We start from the raw sequence: 24797 nt of genomic DNA, 5'->3' as shown, positions 1-24797 counted from the left end.
TACAAAAGCATGTCTATGTAAAAAGATAACAAAAAAGGACCCAAAAGTAAAACAGAGGAGTGGGGACCAAGAGAGGGTGTGAGGAGGAGCAGCTAACAGGCAGTAAACACACACAACAGGGCACAGCAACAACAACACACCAAGCAGCCTTCTGCAACTGGAAAGACCATAGGGCATGTGGCCAGAAAGGACAATGTGCATCAAGGGAAGTCTAGAAATTATATCTGAACATTTGTCCATCCATGGTATTTTCCTTTGCTACCAATAACTAACAGTACAAACCTGGCATTTTCTTTATGAACTAAAACAAGGGCATGGCATTTTCTGTTGTCTATCATGGTAAGTGTATACATCAACATGACATAAATGAAACAGTTCTAGTGTTCTCCCAGTTATAAAATCACATATTGGTATCTACAAGTGTGTTTTCTTCACTTGTAGGATTTAGAATAATTAAGAATCTAAACAATTTAAAAGTATTTGCATGGAGTAGTTTGAAAACAGTTTTATTCAATATGTATTGTTTCACTCAGTCCTCATAACATCCAGTGAGATAAGCAAGAAAGAGTACTGCACGATATTTGATTACACTGTGTAAAGATTTGTCATTCTGATTACTTTAGTTAAAAAGCTGAACGGTCAATACTGAGGCAGGATTTCCAGGCAGACAGTACGCTGGGAAGAAGGCAGCGGAGACTCCAGGAGACACAGAGCAAGCAGGATGGGTACTACAGAGATGAGGTAATAACACCATGAGGCAGAAAGTAAATTAATAGAAATGGGCTAATCTAAGTTATAAAAGCTAGTTAGAAACAAGCCTAAGCTATCAACCAAGCTTTCATAATTAACAATAAGTCTCTGTGTCATTACTGCTGAGTCGATGGTCCCAACAAAAGAGTCCAACTACAGAACAGACCTAAATTCACAGGTTAGCAAATAGGTTCAGAGAAGATAGATACTAACCAGAAATTTCACACCTAATAAGTACAAGAATTGAGTGGAACTCCAGTTTTCTGATTCCACAGTCCACGTATTTACTCATCCACTCATTCAAATATTTATTGAGTACTTCTCAGAAAACACTACCCAACATTTTGCGATGTGGCTGTGAAGATTAAATAAGAGAACATAATATGAAGCCCATATGAACATTAGCAATTTTAAAAGCATCAACACTACATTCCTCACGTTAAAGATATTAGCCTCTCTTACATCTTCCAAATGCAGTATGTAGGTAGAAAACATGCACAGAATTTGGTTGGAATATGTTGGAAATGCATTTTTTGGTGAAGAGAGATGGCTGAGATAAAGTCAGACACATTAGGGAATGGTTCATGGAAGACTTTATGGCAAGCTAGACATTAGCCTGGGTGACAGAAGAACACAGAACGGTATAAGGAAGGGAAATGTGTGTTTCAGCTGTGAGTTTTAAGGACTGAACACACAACAGCATTAAGCATATATCAGAAGATGGAGAAAGGCCAAATTGGAGGCTATAGGACCCAGCAAGGAAAGAGGACACACACTGGAGCAAAGTGAGAGAGGCCACTTCATTCATACTCAGTCTACTGGGCAGCTTTATGTAGTCTCTCTCTGGTATCTATGGAAGAAACTGAGGCAATCTTCTCAGCACCTCAGAAGAAACAAGTGGTAACCTATACTAATGCCCTAAGGTAGGGGTTTTTAACTTATCGGTTGAGACCCCTTTGGGGATCAAATGACCCTTTCACAGGTGTTGTATATCAAGATATCCTGCATATCAGATATTTACATTATAATTCATAACAGTAGCAAAACTACAGTTATAAAGTAGCAAAGAAAATAAGTTTATGGTGGGGGTCACCACAGCATGAGGAACTATATTAAAGGGTCGCAGCATTAGAAAGGTTGAGAACCACTGCACTAAGAACAACTGAAGAACTCAGTCTCATCCTTGGGCCTTTGATTCTACAAGGGAATAATAACTCAGTGTAATTACTATTCTTATTCATCTATGGGGACCCTACTTTAAAGTCATTAGATCATTGTTTCTCTTAATCTGAATAATTCTAAGTAATTAAAGCTTTTACTGGTTTCAAAATTCTCCACAGTGAGATGGAACCTCCGACTTCAGATGCTTTATGCTTTAAGCAAAAACTAACACTCATTAACAAGATTACCTGTTGTGATTAAATAAATACAAACTGTTTGTAAAGTTTGTAAATGGGTAAAACAGCAGAAAAGTAAAACTTACTACTTAGCACACACCTTATTTCCTAGCCTGTATAGGAGAAGGAACAATGCCCAATTTGCCACAGCTTCTGGTCTCCCCAATGCATTGCCTGATAAACATTTACACTCCACTTTTGCTGTTCAGCCTCAACTATGTCTGCCTGTAGAGTTAAAGAGCAGTGTGTGAGCGCATGCCTGCATCCTCACAGCTCCACACGACATTGAGTCTCAAAATGCACAAGGCTGTGACAGCTGTAAGCAGTGAAATCTCAAGATGGCCCTTTTGTGGAAAACATACTCATTATATTTACAAGAAGCTCTTACATCTTTGGTTAAAGCTGCAATTAATTTACGGAAGCATGAAGAGTCTACAAAGGATATCAGTGATACTACAAGAAAAGGGGAAAGTTTCTTCTGGCCTAAAACTGCAAAGTTTTGTCTAATTTGACATGAGAGTCAGACCACAGACTGACAATCTTGGGAAGGATCCTAACGGCAGTCCAGTTCTAAGCTTTTCACCCCACTTCCAGGCTAAAATCCCACGCAAGTCCCTGGCTGAAGCCCATATAGTCTATTCTGTCACCTTCATTTCTTTAAGAAAACTTCACCCTCAAATATTCAAGTTTCAATTTGGCAGTTAATTTCAGGCTGCAGTTAAAAGGCACTAGCTGTCAGTCAGACCTCTCCCCCAGCCCCCTCCTGAAAAGAAAAACTGACAGATCACAGGAGCTTTCTTTTGTAAACCAATTCTGGAACTTTCATGCTTCTTATTTGTCAGGTTAAAGGTTAAATTGCTGACCTGTGCCCTCCTGCTTAGCGGCCTTCCCCTTTTTCTGTAAAGCTTTATTTGGGGGCTGTATTTACATGGATTAGTCCCCTTTCACGCTAAGAAGGAATCTGTTCACAGCCAAAGCCTTAGTTCTGGTTGTACAAAAAGCAGCCACAATTATTCACCACCAGACAATGACCATATTGTGGATTTACAAAAAACCCACCCCAGCCAGGGAAAGATCTGTTCTTACTGCACAAAACAATAGAAGAAAAATCTTATCAAGCATTCAAGAGAAAGCAAACAAAGCAAGCCCACTGTGAACTTGATGAAGATGTCAAGCTCCTTTAAAAAATATATATATATATATAACTCAACAAAGAAGGGTTTTCTTGTAAAATCTTGGGAGTGAGACTTTTCTACTGAGTTTCCCTTTCTGGTTAAACACAGTCAGGAACAGCAGACATTGACAGCCAAGACCAATAAATGCTGCCATTTTCTAAGCACACTTACAAACACTTTTTAAAATGCACAATGCAGGGAGGCTTTCTTCTCCAAATATGTCCAGTGAGAATTCCAAGCCAAGTATCTTCAACCAAGCAGTGAGCTACACAGGCACTTTCAGCAAAGCAAAATTTTTGTCTCCCCCAACCCTAATTTACAAATACTTAATTAAAAAATAATAATTTAAATGAATTTTGGGATGCTGGGCACAGTGATATTGGGCTGTAGTTCTAACATGAGGGAAGCTGAGGCACCTGTTTCAAACGTACATACATTCATAGAAATATTGGGTTTAATAAAATCATAGCTACACCAAGTGTGATGTTAAGTGTCATTTGTACCCTGCCTCCTTGGATGGGTTTGAATGGTAGTCCCTTGACACAGAACAAACCTTCACCAGGAACATTTTATATCTGAAAGGTATATATCTCACAGCTGCTGCCCAAATCCAGCCCTGGGCCATAGCTGTCCAGCAAAACATGACAGCAAGTTAAAAAGCCTTTTCTCCCATCAACGGGTCGTTAGTTAAGTGCCTTATATTCTCGTTAGACTAACACAACCCAAATCCTCCATCAGCAGGAATGTTCCTCACATAAAATAGTGAAATTAGAAGCAAGCATTAAATGAAGCCTAATAATTGTCATGATATAACTGTTTTTAAAGTATTACTACTTTGTTATTTTTTAATTTACTTTTATTTTATTTTGTGTACATGGCTGTTTTGCCTGTTTGCATGTCACTTGTATGTCTGGTGCCTGACAAGACCAGAAGAGAGTGTCAGATCCCCTAGGACTGGAATTACAAACAGTTATGAGCTGCCATATAGGTGCTGGGAATTGAACCCAGGTCCTCCGCATGAACAGCCAAAACTGATCCAACTCTCTAACCCCCAAATTGCTACTTTAATTTACTTTTTAAAAGTTTAATACTTTGCTGGGTGCACGCCTGTAATCCCAGCACTCGAGAGGCAGAGGCAGGTGGATCTCTGTGAGTTTGAGGCCAGCTTGGTCTACAGAGCTAGTCCAGGACAGGCTCCAAAGCTACAGAGAAACCCTGTCTTGAAAAACCAAAAAAGAAGAAAGGAAGGAAGGAAGGAAGGAAGGAAGGAAGGAAGGAAGGAAGGAAGGAAGGAAGGAAGGAAGGAAGAAAGAAAGAAGTTAATACTTTTTTTTTGCTTTGCTTTAGTTCATTTGGGCAGACAATATGGCACAGTAGGTAAAGGCATTTGTCACCAAACCTGACAATCAGAGTTCTACCACCTTCCTTGCCCCCAAACCCACATGGTAGATGGACAGAACTCTTACAAGATGTCCTCTCACCTCATGTCATGCAGACACACACACACACACACACACACACACACACACACGTGAAAATAAATAAATGTTTTTTTAAGGGCTCACATTAGGTTTGCTATGGATTTGGACTGGAGTAAACACTGTAATGTGTAATATGGCTTACCTTTGCATGGCCTCTTCACTTGCCCACTTCCTTCTCCCAAAGGCAACAATAAAAATTTGATTAAAAAAGTCAAACTTAAGAATTATTAATCTGTCTCGTGTCAAAGGGCACAGAACTTGATAAAGAATAATAGGGAACCATTTGCTAAGACTAAAACTCCTTTGCAGCCATCAACTAATAAGGTTTCATGCTAAGCATTAAGATCTAACTTTTCCTCATTTGAACTGTACACCAATAACAGCTACTTAACGCAGGAATACTCAAAGCTTAGAAATGGGACTTAACGTAGGTGAACTGTATTCTACCTCCTTTCAAAGTTTCTGCAATATTTTGTCTTTTTGTAGCATTTTTAATGGAGTAGCAAGTACTGTGGAAAACAGACAACTCCGGCCAATGGCCCCTGCTTAAAAGACAGTCAGCAATTAAGTATTTCCACGCAGAGCCAAGGTGCAGGGTCCCAGAAGTTTACTTATTTCCGAATTAGAAAATGTATGGTCCCAAGAAAATTAAGGTGGCGTTACAAGGACACAAATACAAAGTAGGAAGTACTTAAACTCCTTACCAACTTCTAGGACAAGATTAGGGCACAAGCTATACAGAGAGGTGATTCAAATGGAAATGCTTGGCTGCCTGGTCTAACAATGATAAACTCCCTCAGAGTTAATGGCTTTCCCCTGAGGGATTCATCGTACTTTTCAACCCAGAGGTGTATTTCAGAGAAAAGGAAGAAACACACGGTGGGGCCTAGAGCAAAACTTAAATTCTTTGTCATAAAAGCTACAGAGTAAACTACATTTCCTTTACTAATCCTTCAGACACTCGTTAAACTCCAGTGTGCTGACAACTTTACCACTGCAATCACATTTTGGTTTCTAACAAGTTAAAAGGAAAAAAGAATTGATTGTACTAAATTGTATTACCATCTTCCTTGGACATAGTAAGAATTTACACTGCCTTCACAAACTGTTGAAAGAGGCACTCCCTAGGGAGAAATAACTTGTGGGACCTTGCATAACCAACTGAAGTTACATACCCAGGCTAAAATAACTTTCACTACACCATCAGAAGTCCCCCCCCACCCCCGCGCTCTCTCTCTTTCTCTCTCTGTGTCTCTATTCCTCTATCCCCTACCTACCTACCTATCTACTCTCTCTGTGTCTGTCTCTCTCTCTCTGTGTCTCTGTCTCTGTCTCTCTCTCTCTTCCTTTATCCCCTATCTAGCTAGCTAGCTAGCTAGCTAACTGAAGACACTAACTTTAAGTTCAAACTCTGGAAAACTTTTTAATTAAATATATAGAGGATATATTTTTTATTTAATATTTTTGTTTTATAATTAACTTAATTTCACATATCAGCCACGGATTCCCCTGTCCTCCCTCCTCCTACCCTCCTACCCTCCTTCCCAATCCACCACCCATTCCCACCTCTTCCAAGGCAAGGTCTCCCCTGGGGAGTCAGTCCAGCCTGGTAGACTCAGCGGAGGCAGGCCCAGTCTCCTCCTCCCTACACCAAAGCTAAGCAAAGTGTCCCAGCATAGGCCCCAGGCTCCAAAAACCCAGCCCATGCACCAAGGACAGGTCCCAGCTCCACTGCTTGGGGGCCTTCCAAACAGTTCAAACTTACCAATTGTCTCACTTATACAGAGGGCCTGGTCCAGTTCCATGGGGGCTCCTCAGCCACTGGTTCACAGTTCATGTGTTTCCACAAGTTTGGCTATTTGTCCCTGTGCTTTTTCCAATCATGGTCTCAATCTCTCTCGTTCATACAGTTCCTCCGCTCTCTTGCCAATTGGACTCCTGAAGCCTTGGATCTATGCATCCACTTTCATCAGACACTGGATGAGAGTTCTATCACGACAGCCAAGGTGTTCAGCCATCCAATCACTAGAGCAGGTCAGCTCAGGCACTCTCTCAACCTTTGCCAGTAGTCTACAGTGGAGGTATCTTTGTGGATTTCTGGGGACCTCTCTAGCACTCTGCTTCTTCCTATTCCTCTGGGGTCTTCATTCATCATGATATATATATATAGTTGTTGGGTTTTTTGTTTTTATTAGATGGCTTTCAGTCAGGTTTCGATTGGCCTGAAGGAGTGACCCTGTGTATTCCAGGCACAGTCTGAGAAGCTCCTTAGGGTAGGTTGCTTCCAATATATTCCCATCATCTAGATTAGTGATTAGTGATTGGTACATAGTAGGTACTAGGACACATTTCTTGGTTCATTGAGTAAGTTGATATCATTCTAGCTGAACTTGGAGAGCCTGGATAGCTATGTGAGCCTTGGCAGTTTTATTGTTTTTTGAGACAGGGTTTCTCTGTGTAGTTTTGGTGCCTGTCCTGGATCTCGTGCTGTAGAACAGGCTGGTCTCGAACTCACAGAGATTTGCTAAATCCCAGCTCTGCCTCCCGAGTGCTGGGATTAAAGGCATGCGCCATCAATGCCCAGCCTATAAAGGATATTTTTTAAAATAGTTTTTCCATGCCGTTGGAAATATATGAATGAACAAAAAAGTTCTTGAAACAAAGAGTTTCAAACCTCTATAACCCTCCAAGCTATGAAAAATAATAAGCTGTACTTTTGTGTCAAGAGGCTAAAGACTAAAAAACATGATACACAAATGGAAGGAAAAAACACACAGGTTGACCATTATAAATTATTATGCACTGAACTCAAAATTAGTCTTCTGTTTTTCTGGAAAAGAAAATTTGTCAACCCAGGCAGTTTTCTCTCTCTATCATAGCTTTCACCCAACAATTACTATTGTAACGTTTTAACTCTTTCAAAAAGGAATCTATCAAAAGGAAGATTTAATTTTCTTTAACTGCCGAAGTTTGATTAGTTATTTTAGAAGTGTGAAGGATTTTTTGTTTTCTGTTTTAACTTGAGGATGATATTACAAATTATGTCACTACAAGAATGTATAGTTTATACCAGTTTCCATGTTAGCCATTTTAGTACATATTATCTCTAATTTAAAAAAAAAAAAAATGTCAAGTAGAGAGACATAAGTCTTGTTTAAGCAACTTAGTATTCAGTTTAAATGACTTTCTCAATGTCAAACAATTGGTGAACAGCAGAAGAAATCTGAACTCAAATCTCATGATTTCAAAACCTACAGAGTTGCCATTACATTTTTTAGTAAGAATTACCCCCAAAGTTTTTAATGCCATTGTTATAATAAAGAGAGTAAATAATCTGCATCTATGCTCTCTTCAAATGAGGTTCATGATAGCAAAAATTTCTACGAATTAAGAACATACTAAAGGAAAAAACCCTAGATCTGGGGAACAGCTTATTAAAGCCTCCTGCTGGGCAAAGGAGGCTCATGGTAGTCTCTTCAGTAAAGCTTGCTTCTAATCAAAGCTTGAGCAGACTGTCTGCAACATAAAGAAGAAATGCAAAATACTCTGTGAAAATAGTACTATAAGTTCAAAGACAAGAACATTACTTCCTAAAGGTTCCTGTTCTTTCAAAACCTTCTAAGCATCTAAAACCTGAAGTCTAGTCTGCTCTACAAAACTAGCATAGCTGCTACTGTACAGTCCAGCACAGGACTCAGTCTAAAGGAAATCTGTACAGGAAGGTGATGAAGAGTTCAATGACAGTAGATTTGAGTCATGTGGGGCTCCTAGGGAACCAAGGAAGTTGAAGAGCAACTTTGTTTCTTTTTAGACAGGACCTCATTATGCAGCCCTCAAACTAGTGTCACTCCACCTGCTGCAGCCTCTAACATGCTAGAATCAGGACACTCCTTTCAAGAGTCACATTTCTAAACCCTGAAACCTTGCCTGAATTGTTTGAGTTTAAAATCTTTCCAAACTAAACACCTTGCTGCTTTTTGAAAAGAGTTTTAGATGCACATTTGCTTGATGCCTGCTGCAACAGTCATCTCTTTTGTCTGCCTAATATCCATTCCTCCCTTCACCAGACTTCCTTCTAAGGAAATCCATAGGATCCGAATGGCACTGAATGACTACCATGCCCATGTGTATATATGGGCATGTGTATGCACACATTCACACTAATCACTAGATTAACATCTCTTTAGCCAGGTGTGGTGGCACATATCTTTAGGTGAAAGAGGCAGGTGGATCTCTATGACTTCAAGGCCAAAATGGACTACGGAGCAAGTTACAAGACAGCAAAGGCTATATAGTGAAATCCTGTCAAAAGAAAAAAAAAAAAAAAAAAAAAAAAAACACAAAATGTAGTTCATAGGTAGGAACATGACCCAGACAGGACCTGTGACAAATCAGACTTAGCTCTCAAGATATTAAGTAGGCAAAGTCTTAGTTTTCTTCAAGATGTTGTCTATAGAGAAACATAGTTACTTTTTAAAAAGCAAATTTAAGCAATGATTTTTTTTCTTAAGGTTGCTGCCTAACAACTGGTAGCTGAACAACTCAGATACCTGTTACAATTGTCCCTGAGATGATGGCTCAAAACACCATAAGATACTCTTTTACCATGTGGGTGGTAAAAGTAGTAGGATGTAAGTTGGGATTTCTTCATAGTTAACTTTATCGTTGCATTGGGACTCAATAAAGATGACAGAAAGAGAGAGGCAAATCTCTGAAAACACAAGTTGAAAGCCTAGATCTGGGGAAATCTGAAGCCATTTTTACCACTGGATTTGTCAGGGTGGAGCACTAATAAACTCCCTTTTTAGAGTCAAAACAGATATAATCTGACTTCTGCCACTTACATGAGAAGAACCCTGAACAAAACAATGATTTTAAGTCATCAACGTGATCAATAACTGTGGTGAGAAACCTAATACAAACAAATCCTCAGGCCATGCCAGAGCACATAGGGTTTAAGCTAAGAGCATTTCTATGAATAAAAGACGTGAATTTAAATGCAAGGATTCAGAAATCCACTTAAGCTATTTTTACTTACTTGCTATTCTCTAGGTCTTACTGATAACAGTTGTTGAATAGCAGAGTTTTCTACTTAGATAGGAACTCTGCCTAACACAAGTAATTTACAATAACTGTTAAAATAACAGTTCACATTTATAAAGAACTCTCCATGTCCCATGCAATGTGCTTTCTCATTAAATCCTCTCAGCTACATAGAGCAGGTACTATTTGTACCCCCTTTTTATAGTTGAGAGAACATGGGTTCTGAAATTAAAGGAAATTTGCTCTTAAAATAAACAAAAACAACAACAACAAAGAACACTTCAAAAGCAACACACAGCAATCTATTAAAAAAAAAAAAAATTCAACAACTTCCCTGCCTGCATGGATTTTAACATTTAACAGATCAATGAACTCCAGGTCCACCTAAAAGTCCAAAAACCTAATACTGTTAATCACAAAGACAGCAAGAAAGGCCACTTTTGAGAATAAAGCAAATATCGTGAGATGCTATTGGACATAATTTATATGCTAGATGGCCCCTAAAGTGCGTACTTTAGGAACAGAAAAAAAGTCTGGAATCTGCTTCCCAAAAAGTAAGCATTAATTAAGAAAAGAAAATATACGGCTCATTTTCTGTTTCTTCTAAGAACAGCAATTCAAATACCCTCAATATGACCAATTTAAAGTAGCAGCAGTACAATAAAAAGCACCAGTTCCAGCCGGGCAGTGGTGGCGCACGCCTTTAATTCCAGCACTCGGGAGGCAGAGGCAGGTGGATCTCTGTGAGTTCGAGGCCAGCCTGGTCTCCAAATCGAGTTCCAGGAAAGACGCAAACCTACACAGAGAAACCCTGTCTCGAGGAAAAAAAAAAAAAAAAAAAAGCACCAGTTCCAAGCACATATATACAATTAGTGTAAAATTCAAAATGTGATCTTGGTAGAAAAAAAATAAATTGAGGGAGACACAAAATATTCTATTTAAGCTGAGTGGCAGACACATGTTTTTATTTATTCTCTGCAGAGCATATATATGCATATATATAATTTCTATTACTTTTTCTTAAAGACTATATTCAAACTAGAATTCAAGCTCCAGCTCCATCATTTGGACAGGTCACTTCCTAGCATTGAGTTCTCTCATTCAATACTTGAGGACCAACAATCTGCCAGACACTCTTCTAAGGACCAAAATACAAGGATCAAGCAAGATGTAACTTTGCCCTTGTAAAACCCTACTTTGGAGCTATATTAACTGAGATAATGTTTATTACATTGCATGGTGGGCAACCTTTTGTTGTTATAAACTATTGAGTTCAACTTTAAAACTGTAATCATTACTATGACCATCTTAAAATAAAAAAGGGGGCCAGGCAGTGGTGGCGCACGCCTTTAATCCCAGCACTCGGGAGGCAGAGCCAGGCGGATCTCTGTGAGTTCGAGGCCAGCCTGGGGTACAGAGTGAGTTCCAGAAAAGGCGTAAAGTTACACAAGAAACCCTGTCTCGAAAAAATAATAATAATAATAAAATAAAATAAAATAAAAAAGGGACAAGGCACATTGAAATGCTCAAAGCTCTCTGCCTGACTTTATAAAACCAGTTTAAAAACTACAATGACAAGTAGCTGTGGTGACACATGAACATCTGTAATCTCAGCATTTTGGAGGAGAAATCCTATCTCAAAACAAAAACAAATAAACAGCAACAAAACAGCCCAATGAGAGATGCTCTAGGCCTGTATCTCAAACAAGACTTGGTGTTTGTTTTGTGCTTTGTTTGTTGCTGAGGTGTGTACAAGGGCCCTTGGCCCAGAAGTTGACCTTGGATGTCATTCCTCCTAAACTGTCTACCTTTTTGTTTTGGACACAGGGTCTCTCTAGGATGGATTATAGAGTAGGCTGGCTGGAAAGCAGGCCTCCACCTCCATAGCACTGGGACTACAAAAGAACACTACCACACTCAGGTTTTGTTCACGTGGGTGCTAAAAATGGAACTCCTATCACCATGCTGAGCAGCAAGCACTTGACCAGCTGAGCCATCTCCTCAGCTCCAAACAAAACTTTCTAACTGCCATATCAAGTACTTAATTGGAAAAAGGTAGAATAAATGAGTGAATGAGAATTTGTTCCTATGTGACTAAGAATAAAGTCCATATCACAATACTCCATAGAGTAGATTCATTTTCACTGCAAAAACTAAAAAAGAAAGAAAGAAAAGTGGGAGAAGTTAACTGTTTGGTGCCAATTTCTCAGAAATAGTAAGGCTTCTCTGTACATTATGAATAGAGCTATCTCTCCACTGACTTTTCTCTTCCCCAACATTAACATCACCTGACTTCCCTAACCACTGCATGGACACGTGCTATTAGGCAGTAACTGTATGGAAGCTGCCACACAAATGAAGTTAAATGTATAATCTATACCTGGGAAGTGGCCCAGATTGTGCAAATTCAACTCAATTTCTTTAAAACTTTTTTTTTTTTTTTTTTGAGCCAAGGATCGAACTCAGGGCCTTGCGCTTGCTAGGCAAGCGCTCTACCACTGAGCTAAACCCCCAGCCCAATATCTTTAAAATTAAAGACCAGTTTAAAGAATTTCTTAAGATTAAAAATTTTAAAAGTCAGTGGCTATGGGTATGGCTCAGTTGGTAAAGTGCCCACCACATAAGCATACAGAACTGAGTTTGAATTTCCCACAACCACAGAAAAGCTGAGGATGGAAGTGTGTGTCTATAATCCCAGCACTGGGGAGACAGAGAAAGGACACTCCCTGGAGCCCTCTGGCCCACCAGTCTAGTCAAACTGATAAGCTCCAGGTTCAGTGGGAGACCTTGTCTTAAAAAATAAATTAGAATAAACAACAATGACCTGACCTCTGGCCTCCACACACACATACATACATGTATACACACACATATTGGGGGGGGGGGGACTATATTAAGGAGAATAACTGGGGCATAATAAGTACTAAAAAACAGCTTTCTTTATTACCTTTCTTTAAGTTTTCTGCATTCACTAACTTTGTTATTAATGTAAGAATGTGATGGTAATTTCAAGTGATCTCCCTCAAGAATATTTTAATCTAAAACTTGATTCTGAAAAGAGCTCCCACATGCTACAGATTATGGCTGTGTGCTTATAATCCCAGCACAGCAAGATTGACAGAAGTTCAAATCTAGCCTAGATCCTCATAGTGAGTTCCAGGGTAAAACTACACAGCAAAACCCTGTCTTAGGGGAAAAAGAAAAAAAAGCCAGGTGTTCGGTGGTGGTGGTGGTGGTGGAAGCACACACCTTTAATCCCAGCACTCTGGAGGAGAGGAAGATGAATCTCTGTGAGTTTGAGTTCCAGGACAGCCAAGGCTACAAAGAAACCCTGTTTTAGAAGGAATAAAAAAAAAAAAAAAAAAAAAAAAAAAACCTTTCCATGCACTCACGGGAGCCCACATACACCCGAAAGCACAGTTTAAGTCAACTTTCTTTCCTTGTGTTTGTTGGTAGTAGTTTTGTTTGTCTGTTGTTTGTTTGTTTTTCAAGACTGGGTTACTCTGTGTAGCCCTGGGACTCACTCTGTAGACCAGGCTGGCCCTAAACTCAGAGATCTGTAAACTGAAATAACCCTTTTCTTACCCAAGCTGCTTTTGTGATGGTGTTTTATCACAGCAAAAGAGCCATTACTTTAGCCTCCCAACCTTCTCTTTTAATCTCTAATAAAATGGAGCATTTGTTACTAACACAGATTCAGAGGAAGCTCCTAGACCATAATCATAGTGCAATGAAAGCTTAAGTTCCAAATCACAAACCTGGCTCTCAAAATATTAAGTTGGCAAAGTCTCAATGTTCTTCACAATATTGCTCAGACAAAAGTGTAGATGTTATTTAAGAACAACTTTTAGCAAAGAGTTTTTTCTTAGGGTTGCTGCCTAACACCTGGGTAGCTGAACAAGTCAGCTTCCAAAAGCATTGTGACTAACACTGCTTTCACAAAATCCCAACAGCTTCTCAACTTCGACACCCTTAACTTTAAAAACTGCCCATTGGGCTAATGCATTACAAATGCTGCAGGAGGAAATGCACACAGAAGGAAGCTGATCTGCTGGGCAGCCCTGAAAAACCTGATGCTGCCACTCTCACAACACTAAGCATCTGCCCAGCCAGAGCACCTACAGCAGGCTCAGGAAGGCCAGCTGTAATGAGATACTTATGTTGGAAATGCATTCCACAGTTTCTGCATACCCAGTGCCATCTGATCATGGGACCTCATAGGCTAATCACTTCTTGCAAGAGAACCTTCTGAGATCATTGGTCACACAGGCTGACTTCACTGTTGGGTGCTTCTGCAGCAGTGTGGGATGCCTGTTTTGGGAACCTTATGGAAGGCCAATTAGAAAATATTAAAAATATAATAACAAGGCTGGGCGGCGATGGCTCACGCCTTTAATCCCAAGAGGAACTCTGTGAGCTCGAGGGCAGCCTGGTCTACAGAGATCCAGGACAGGAACCAAAACTACACAGAGAAACCCTGTCTCAAAAAAAAAAACAACCAAACAAAAAATGTATATATACATATATAATAACAAAACAAAACAAAATATAAATCAAAAATCTACTGAAAACCAGCCAATTTTCTGGATTTTATTTATTTGTTTAGAGGTTTTGGATTTGTTTCTGAGACAGGATCTAAGGAAACCCAGATTGGTGTCACTACATAGCCAAGGAATGACCTTGAACTCCTCATCCTCCTGCATAATACATGCCAATAATTCCAGCTCTTGTAATTATCAGCATGCATTATCATGACTGGATTTCAGTTTCTGTCTTAAAAAGTCAAAATCTGATGCCTAAATGACAAGCATCAAAAAAGTCAATGTAAGTAAACAAACATAACATTTGGTACAATAATTTATAACAAAGTGCTGTGGGATGTTCTGTATGTCAAATGTGTTGCTCTGATTGGTTAAAATAAAGTGCTGATTGGCCAGTAGCCAGGCAGGAAGGATAGGGTAGGTGGGACAAAGAAGAAGAGAATTCTGGGAAGTGGAAGGCTGGGGGAGGAGACACTGCCAGCTGCTGCCATGAGAAGCAACATGTAAAGACACTGGTAAGCCACAAGCCACGTGGCAACTTATAGATTAATAGAAATGGGTTAATTTAAGATAGAAGAAGTAGATAACAAGAGCCTGCCATGTCCATACAGTTTGTAAACAATATAAGTCTCTGTGTGCTTACTTGGTTGGGTCTGAGCATCTATGGGCCTGGCAAGTGAGAGAGATTTGTCCTGACTGTGGGCCAGGCAGAAAAATCAAACTACAACAAAGTAGTTTCATAAAACTATATTAATATTTTTTAAGAAAGCCTTAATTGCCGAGTGGTGGGGATGCACACCTTTAATCCCAGCACTTGGGATGCAGAGGCAGGTAGATCTCTGGGGGCCAGCCTAGTCTACTGAGCAAGTTCCAAGAAAGACTCCAAAGCTACACAGAGAAATCCTGTCTCAAAAAACAAAAAACAAAACAAAAAACAAAAAAAAGAAGAAAAAAAAACAACAAAAAAGAAAGCCTTAATTGAGGGAGCAAGGAAAATACACATATAGAAGTTTATCTACACACACACACACACACACACACAAAGATTACAAGGAAATAAGTAAATCAAAATATTAATGACAGTTATTAAATGGTCATTTCTTTCTAACCTTCAAAATTTAAAAACTCTTACACATGCTCAAGAGCTAATCTAAACAAAGTTGTTAAAATTTTAAAGAATAGCCAAAACACACACACCAGAATAATCTGCCAGTAAATATTAAATGCCTTGAGAAAAATTTTACTGTATACATTTTTAACTTACAAGAATCTATCAGGATGGAAGCAAAAATTATAAGAATGGAATTCTCACAGACATTTATAAAACAAAATGTACATTAAAAAACCCTTCAATTAAAGACCCACAAAGTAGTCTCAGTGCTTTTTAGCCCACCTTCTCACAGCAGGGATTTAATCCCTCCAGAGGGGTGCAAACAAACTTCAAAGAGAAGATTAGGCCCAGACACTAGCACTGTGCAATGTAAGGTTTATATCTAAGTTTGCCCGGAAACACAGAAATGCAGATCTGAGGAACAAAGGTAGATTCTTTACAATCTAAAACAGCCAAATTAATGCCTAAAATAGTAACGGGAAAAAGGAAAATATACCATGTACTACTCAATAAGAAGGTTGTAGAAGAAAAAGGTGCCTGAAGCCAAATATTCAGCTACAGTTCACTCACTAGGAACAGCAAAAGGAAATCTGACAAATTACCAAAGAGCATGTGTTCTTTTCCAGCTCAAGCTCTGTACAGTCTTAGGAAGGTATCCCTGCAGTGTTAAGATTCTTGATGTCGTTTCTATACAGTACTGGCAAACTATAAGCTGTTTCCATTCTCAGAGCACAGCACATGTAAGAGACAATTAAAGGTTTTCACTGATGTGCACATACTTAAGATAAGTCAATGGGGAAAAGACCTGTCTTTAAAAATGAGGATATTTCTCTGAAGACATTCTCATTTTCCTGTTATTAGATGATTTTAAAGGAGGATTTGAAAGCCCTCATTACTTTATAAACTGTTTTAAGTAGAGGTAAAATGTAGCTTAGCTATTCATTCAGCTTTGTCTTCCCAATTTGTACAAACCATGGATGAGAAATCAATTTAGAATTTAACTTTTCCAGATATTAACTAGTTTAAAAAAAAAAAAAAAAAAAAAAACTTGTCTTTGGTAAATACTTAAACGTAAAAGTCAAAATCAAAATCTATTAAAAGAAATAACTGTATGGGTAAGACTGAAAAAATGTTGATTTTTATACTATATTTAGACCAAGAAGTTTAGATCAAAGATTCCACAGAGTGAAAGACAAATCAAAAATTAAAGATATGCAACATATATAACCAGATAGTATCCATCATGCATACTTCATGAGCCAACAATGAATGGTTACTTAAAAATGAGCAAGATGCTAGTCAGCCAGCCTAGCCATAATGGCATATTCCAGGGTCAGTGAAAGACCCAGAAAGACATCCAATGTCCTCCCCTGTGGCTTCCTCATATAGGTGAGTATATGAGTTCACACACCCACAAATTTACATGTACACACACACAAAAAAATTTTTTTTAAATGAGCAAAGGAAATGAATAGGTACCATATATATACACATATATATGTATGTGTGTATATATAGACGTGTGTGTGTGTGTGTGTGTGTGTGTGTGTGTGTGTGTGTGTGTACATATATGAGAGAGACAAAGTATTTAAGACACAACACCAATAAGGTGTCAATCTAACTGGTCACCAGAAAAAAAATGCAAATAAAAACAACCGTTCATGAAAATGAAATCTAACTATGCCAAGTACTGATAAAATTGTACAGCAGCGGGATCACCAAATACTGCAGGTGAGAATGCAGAACAGCATGACTTGTTTTCACAAAGTTTAGTATGACAAAGGAATCAGATACATAAAACAATCAATGGCAACATACGTCTATACCCACCAGGATGCATGTCTAAGAAAAACCACAGCAGCACTTGCAATAGCTACAACTGGCATGTGACTTCAACACTGAACCTCACTGTCAGTAACAGAATGGACAAGGCTGGGTGTGAGAGCTCAGTAGTGGAATGCTTGCCTTGCCCTAGATTTGATCCTCAGCACCAGTAATAACAGCCTCAACAACAAAGCTGTGTACAATTCTATGAATACAACAGTGATTAAAACAAGTGACTTCAGTGACATACAACATGAAGGGTCCTTATCAACATAACATACCAAAACTACACAAACAACAATTCTCCTTCTATAAAATTGAGAAATGGGTACAATTATTTTTTCAGGGAGTCATACACATGTAATAAAACAATGAACACAAAGGAATGACTATCATAAAAGGATAGTAGTCGCCTCTAAACAAAGGGAGGGAGGGGATTCTGGGATATGACCAAGGCCATCTGTAACATTTACAAGCATAGCAAAGCAAATGTACAAAGGAGATCTACAGACCATATATCTAAAAATTTAAGTCTTAAAGTCAGATAGCTGGGTGTGCTAGAGCATGTCAGTAATCCTAGCACTTGGGAGGTAGGTGCAGGACAATCATGAGTTCAAAGTCATCTTCAGCTACACAGTGAATTTGAGGCCAGCCTAGGATACATAAAACCCATTGTAAAACAAAGCAAAAAGCTATAAATCAAGCTTACAACTATTAGATATACCTTTACTGTCTACCATGATAAATACACCTTTAAAACTAACTGGAAAAGCAGACTCACAGTGTGCATTTTTGGACTGCTTAGAGCTTGATGCAGAAAAGTAGTAGGAGAGGGAACACTGACTGCCAACTGCTCCTTCCACATCCCACAAGGCAAGAGACCTCTCATACAAAAACATGATGCTACCTCACCCCAAGTCCAGCTGTACCTGTTAACTGCCCCACACCCCACTCCCCATGTAGGAGCATCCTCACCCTAAGGCGTTGGGGTGAACACACTAGCAGCACAGTCCACCCTCAGGAACACAAAAAACAGACTGATACATGCCCTGGAAACAAGCTCCATTTGGTAAGCCATTACCCTGGGACATTTGGGTAAGCAAGTCTAAGATCTTGGGTTCTCCCAAAACATTCTAAGGTAAAAGGGTTCAAGCATCAGGTGTCATGCTTTATAGGCCCAGCCAACTTTGTGCCCTATGAAAAGAGGCATTGTGAAAGGAGGGCCAATGTGGAACTCCTATAAAACAGAGCATAGGACGAGGCCAGAGGTCTCTGTTGCCTGGACTAGAATTTGCATAAAACCACACAACATTCTTAATCTGAATAACAGTCACGTCATTTGTGTATAGTATTTGTTAACCCACACTTGTAAGTTTTATGCATTTTTATATAAATAATGGGTAGCTATCATAAGGTTGCTGATAAGATACACTAAGGGCATAAATCACAACACAAACACACACACACACACACACACACACACACACACACACACACACACACACACATATATATATCCTGGACATAACCATGAAGACACAGTCAAAAAGATACAAATCCAGAGATGAAAGAAAATATCTACATTTTTTAATATATGTCATTAGAAGGAAAGAATGTAGCTATGGCACTATTCCAGAATTAAAGAAACTAAACAGACATTAAAAACTGTTGAGTTCTATGACCCTGTATTAGATTGTGGACCAAAACATTCTTGAGAAAATTAATTCAATTTAAACATGACAACTGACATTGCATCAGTGTTATTTCAACAACTGGACTAGGATTGTAAAAGAAAATGTCCTTATTCTTATAATTTCTACCCTTGGAATATTTAGGAGTAAAGGGCCACATCTGCAAAAAAGATTGCATATGTAGTGACAAAGTAAATGTAACATGACGGTAATAATAGGCTCTAAAAAAAGGGCACATGCAGCAAAATGCTCTTATAACTTCAAAATAATGGGTTCACCTTCCATGTGCTGAGATTACAAGCACACACCACCATGCCCAGCTATATAACTTTTAAATGCTGGAATATTTTGATATGTGGTCTACAGGTCTCTTTTGTAACCTTGAGAGGCTCTGTACCCCAGACAGCTAGAATAGCAAGCAGGATAAAGGCTCCACTGCTTATTCTTCCTTCTCACTTTATAGCTTTCAGTTTTTTGTTCATCTTTCAAAAAATAAATTTTAACTTTGGGGAAAATCCCAACACTACAGAGGGGAAATTAGGTAACTACAGAAATAATAAAATGTTCATCCTTGAATGTATCTATCAGATCACAGCTGTCATCAAATGGGTACGGAATGAGGTCCACCCAGGGAGAAGTGGCTGCATGCATATCTGATTATTTGCTCCGAAGTCCAGTACTTTCCCTGCACAATAAGACATGGCTTAACATGGACCTTAACTTTCTACTTCCAAAACAACCATAAAGTTAAAATATACTTCACATGAGGGAATCTCATCTTAACAAATACTAGTAATGTTGTGCAAAGCCCTTAAGGTAACATGGAGAGATGCATGCAATACAAGTATTGCCCTCAAGAAAGCAACTTAGCAATATAAAGTGGAACTGAGTCAAGAATCCTAGCTATCATGCACAGTAGCTACATGGCCTTGGTGAGCTACTTTACAGCTAAGATTCTAGTTTCTCACTGGTATTATGGGGATGCCATTCAACTGTCTTTAAAGATTTCATAGTAAATGTTGACAATATAGATGCTCAGCTCATATCATATGCATAACAGAATAAAGGGCATTTGATCAAAAGTCACGTTGCATATAATTATAATATCAGAATGAAAATAAAGCAATAGAAAACAATACCAAAGGCATAAAGCCTGTTAAGGGAATAACTTATTACTTCAAGTTTCTAATTCAAGTAAATTCATTCTCTCTAAACACCAAATAATATATGCAAATGTTTAGGTGTGAGGACCAAGAGCTAACATTTGGCAAAAGGCACCAAGAAAAGGGGCACAAGGTTATTTTCTCATTAAGCAAAAAGGATTTTAGGTCAAGAAGCCAGGCGGTGGTGGCACAGGATTTAATCCTAGCACTCGGGAGGCAGAGGCAAGTGGATCTCTGTGAGTTCAAGGCCAGCCTCATCTACAGAGCAAATTCCAGAACTATACAAGGAAACCCTGTCTCCAAAAAGCAAAAAATTAGAAGAAGAAGAAGAAGAAGAAGAAGAAGAAGAAGAAGAAGAAGAAGAAGAAGAAGAAGAAGAAGAAGAAGAAGAAGAAGAAGAAGAGATATACACATCTTGTACAAGACATCCTAACCTCATCTAAAATCCCACTGTTCAGGATACTTATGAAATCAAACTAAAAGATAAGGAGAAAGGAGGAGTCTCCTTTAACTACTCTCCAACTTTCTTTTAGCAATAGTTTTGCTAAAAATTCAGTCTATTTCAAGCAGTTTAGTGGCAAAGAATTCTCTTTCTATTAATTTGAATCCTGTAGTCTATTTCCAAGCCTTGCCTGTTAGCAAGGCCTAAATAGTTGACTTCCAGGAATCTATGATATATAGACCAACACCCAATGATAAAAATAAATAAAAGCTATATTTCAAGCCTACTAAGGCAGTGGATTCCAAACAAAGTATTCACTATATTTTTATTCTCCAACCTTCCTAGGATGATTTGGGCATAAAAAAATTGAGGAAAAGCATTTAAAAGAACTTAAGGACATTACATTATTTATCTATTTTCTTCTGTGTATAGCTATTCCATACAATAAAGAAACATCATTATCATAATTAGATAAGTGGGTACCTGAAAGAGTGCCACCTGTCCTAGGATAGGCCACTTCCACATACACTTCAAATGTAGTATCTGGGTTCTGCCTAAAAAAAACAAAAACAAAAACAAAACAAAACAAAACAAAAACATGATTACTGATGAGAATTGAGGCAACATATGCAAAAGATGCAGTGTATAGTAGATCTCATTTAAAGTCAGTATCTCCACAACTAACTAGCTGTGAAAGTTTGGGCAGGCTATTTAAATCCTGAGCCATAACCTTCGGAGCATACAAGATAAAAATAGCAATCCCCAAGATGTGCAACTTCAGAAAAATACACAAAAGTGATCTGGACACAATGTCTGGATATAGTAAGTTAACCATGACTATGAATTGTCATGTATCATGTTTCTGACTTCCACAACTACATCTCTAAAGCTGCAAACATGATTTTTGAGGGAATTTCAGCTCAAAGCACCAACAGCATAAAGTAGCACACTCTGCTCCATTGCTAGATAAAACACATATGACAAAAATGACTCCTTACAGCTTTTGAATAGCAGACAAGAGAAATAATCACCTCACTAGAATACTATGAACATGGGAAGCTAATCTAAATTTAAGACAGTGTTTGCCTACACTGGCAATACCATATGTATGAATGTTCACTATTATATTCCTTTACCTTTTTAATGTCATAAGCATTCATAATAAATTCATGAAAGATCACAGTACTAACAGAATGTTTATAGTTGTTACTTCTGAGTTATAAAACATGTGATATATATCATCTCTTCCTGCTATAATGAAAAGGTAACTACTTTAAGACTGGATAAAGATCATTTAGCAAGTCAGGCAGAGGCAGGTGGAGCTCTGTGAGTTTGAGGCCAACCTGATCTACATAGCAAGTTCTAGGCCAGCCAGGGATAGAGACCCTGCATCCAAAAAGAATTTTTAAAAATTTATTTAGCAAATAATATCATTCTTTCAAATATCTAACTAAATTATATTTTAAACCTGACAACAAAGTTTAAATAAGGATCTTCCTGGGTTGTTTAATAATATCTAAGGGTCTAAATTTAAATCAAAAAATACTTTGAATGTTCCCAAGAAAATCTATTATCTTCAAATGTCATTTATATCTAGTGATCCTTACTGTGGTACTGTAAGGTATGGGAGTGGTACTCTAACTGAGCAAGTGAGGGGCCAGAGAAAAGACAGTCTGAAGAACTTGACTGCTTTCCTTAGCTGACTGGAAACACAGGCAACTCTCCAATTCCACATTTCACTGACTAGATGATGACCACTGATCTCCATACTTACACATCTTCAGCCCACTGCATTCTGAGACTGTAAATGGCAGCAATGTTTTTCTTAGTAACACATAAAATAACATTCACCCCATAAATACAAGCAAGCATCTTAAGAGTCGGGAAAATAAAGTAATGCTTGCTCTAATTCCTTAGCAGTAGAAAGAAAGAAAATGTTTTATGATTTGTGAAAGATCTTTTTTTTTTTTTGCAGTAGAGAAACACAGGCTTTAGCTTTAAATAAGTGCCTTAATTAGAGTGAGAGCTGGCTATTCTAAAATTCAAGGTATTTAAATGTACTTAGTTAAATATAGTTACTGAAAAAGAAGAGACTAAATCAGAGCATCTTATTTTAAAAAGTAAACTTAAGTTTTAAGGGCTTAAAATTAAGAAACAAAAAGCTTGCATTCTTTTTCCCCACTAGGAGGGTAGAACATGACCTTCAAAGTTGACACCAAATGTGTGGGAAATACTACATGAAAATATCCCTTCCAGTCTGAGACCTAGAGGTAGATCATCTGACAAAGAGAGCACTTCTATTTTACAAATAATAGATGGCATAGTGTGAAAAGCATTAGGAAGATTTCCTCCAAAAATCTAAAAACACCTTTCTTTTGCAAAGGGCTAGATTTCATCTCAGAATGTTATTTCTATGGATTAAAACTGATTTCAAAATGTGTTCTACACATAACTGGGAGTAGTAGCACACCCCTTTAATCAGGCAGATATCTGAGTTTGAGTCCAGATTGGTCTACAAAATGAGTTCTAGGGCAGCCTACACGGAGAGTTAACAGTTCCAGGGCAACATAGAGACTCTGACTCAAAAAAAGAAAGTAAAATGTGTTCTACACAACCCTGGGCCCCTGTGGAGGCTCTTCATCAGAGCTCCCACACATTATTTTATTCAATTTCCACTTCTTCAGCATTTTTGACATGTTCTTAAAATGAAATGATGAACATGAGCATGTCAAAAGTACTACATTCAAATTCTTTTTTTTCAAGATTTACTTATTTATTTATTATGTATACAGCATGTATGACTGCAGGCCAGAAGAGGGCACCAGATCTCATTACAGATGGTGGTTGTGAGCCATCATGTGGTTGCTGGGAATTGAACTCCGAACCTCTGAAAGAGCAGCCCGTGCTCTTAACCTCTGAGCCATCTCTCCAGTCCCATACATTCAAATTCTAAAACAATTACACATCCATGCTATAATCTGTACACAGGGCATTTGTAAAGGCCCATCTAAGGAAAAGAATGACCTAACTGGCTATTTTTGTTGCTTCTGGTCCTTCTTTCTGCCTGCAGCCTACTTCAAGCAGGCATCATGAAACCACCACATCATCACAACAACTTGCCATGGTCACCAATGACCTCCAAATGCACAGTTCTCCGTGCTTGCTTTATTTTATCCTCATAGCAGCTTTTGAAAGAGCTGATCAGTTTGCCCTGCCCCTTCAAACACATTCTTCCTTTCCCTTCCAGGAGCTCACTCTTCCGGCTCTCTGCTTTCCTTACTGGTGGTTCTTTGCTAAACCCTCACAGAAGAGCTCCTGCTCCTGAACTGGTCAAGACCCTGCTGTCTACACTCATTACCTAGATGATCTCATTCAGTCTCATGGCTTTAATTACTGAGCAAATGCTGGCAAGCCCCTACGGTCTATCTTCAACCTGACTTCTTCCCTGACTCCAGATTTTTAAGCCTACTCAACATTTATGCTTAGGTATCTCAAACACATTTAATTATCATATATTTTTATTTCCCAAACTTGTACCTCCTGAATGCTAACAGTTATTCAAACCAATAAAACTTATGTTTCTGACCTCTTTATTTGTCACTACCAACCAGTCAGCAAGCTCTGTTGATCCCACTATCAGAATGTATATATACAATGTATAAAGGAAAGAGGGGATGGGAATTTAACATTTAACTCAGAGGTACCATGCCCAAGTGTTCTGCTCCCAGCACACACAAAATTAAATAAAATTAAATAAAAATCCAGAGTTGTGTACTTTTTGGTACCCTCAGTAAATGCATTACTCTCCTGATATCTCCTCTTTCCTCCATGTGCTTATACCTCAATTTTGCATGCAAGAGTCCATTCATTGTAAAGTTCAACTTGTGTCAGCCCTCCATGCAAAACTTCTCCAAAGCATCCCGCAAATTCAAAGTCAAACTTCAAGTTCTAGTCCTAGATGGGTGCAGAATACAGATGTATCTAATGCCATTAATCTGAGCACTTTGAAATGGTTAAAACGGAAGTTTTGTTGTATGTATCATGCCATAATTTTTTTAATGAAGTTAAAAAGGGTGGGGGAGGGGTTGCACAAAAGCCTACATGACCTGGCCTCTACCTACCTGTCACACTTCACTTCAGATCTCTCTCCTGGCTCACTAGATCCAGGTACACTGACCT

At 38.5% G+C, this 24797-nt stretch overlaps 1 protein-coding gene across 5 annotated transcripts in view; it reads right to left on the bottom strand.

Moving 5' to 3' along the window:
- Dennd1a (DENN domain containing 1A) overlaps positions 1-24797 on the bottom strand; it is a 479814-nt gene that overhangs the window by 414309 nt on the left and 40708 nt on the right. For 4 of the 5 annotated variants that reach the window (XM_036185072.1, XM_036185077.1, XM_036185075.1 and 1 more), the window contains exon 2: positions 21102-21172. The exons of the other annotated variant lie outside the window; for it this stretch is intronic. In XM_036185072.1, coding sequence (XP_036040965.1) covers positions 21102-21172 — 71 coding nt within the window. The remainder of the gene's footprint in view (positions 1-21101; positions 21173-24797) is intronic. 5 annotated transcript variants of the gene reach the window in all.

This window comes from Onychomys torridus, chromosome 4, assembly GCF_903995425.1.
Source record: "Onychomys torridus chromosome 4, mOncTor1.1, whole genome shotgun sequence".
Lineage (NCBI taxonomy): Eukaryota > Metazoa > Chordata > Mammalia > Rodentia > Cricetidae > Onychomys > Onychomys torridus.
Note: the sequence above shows the minus strand (reverse complement) of the source record. Positions and strands in the feature narration are given on the sequence as shown.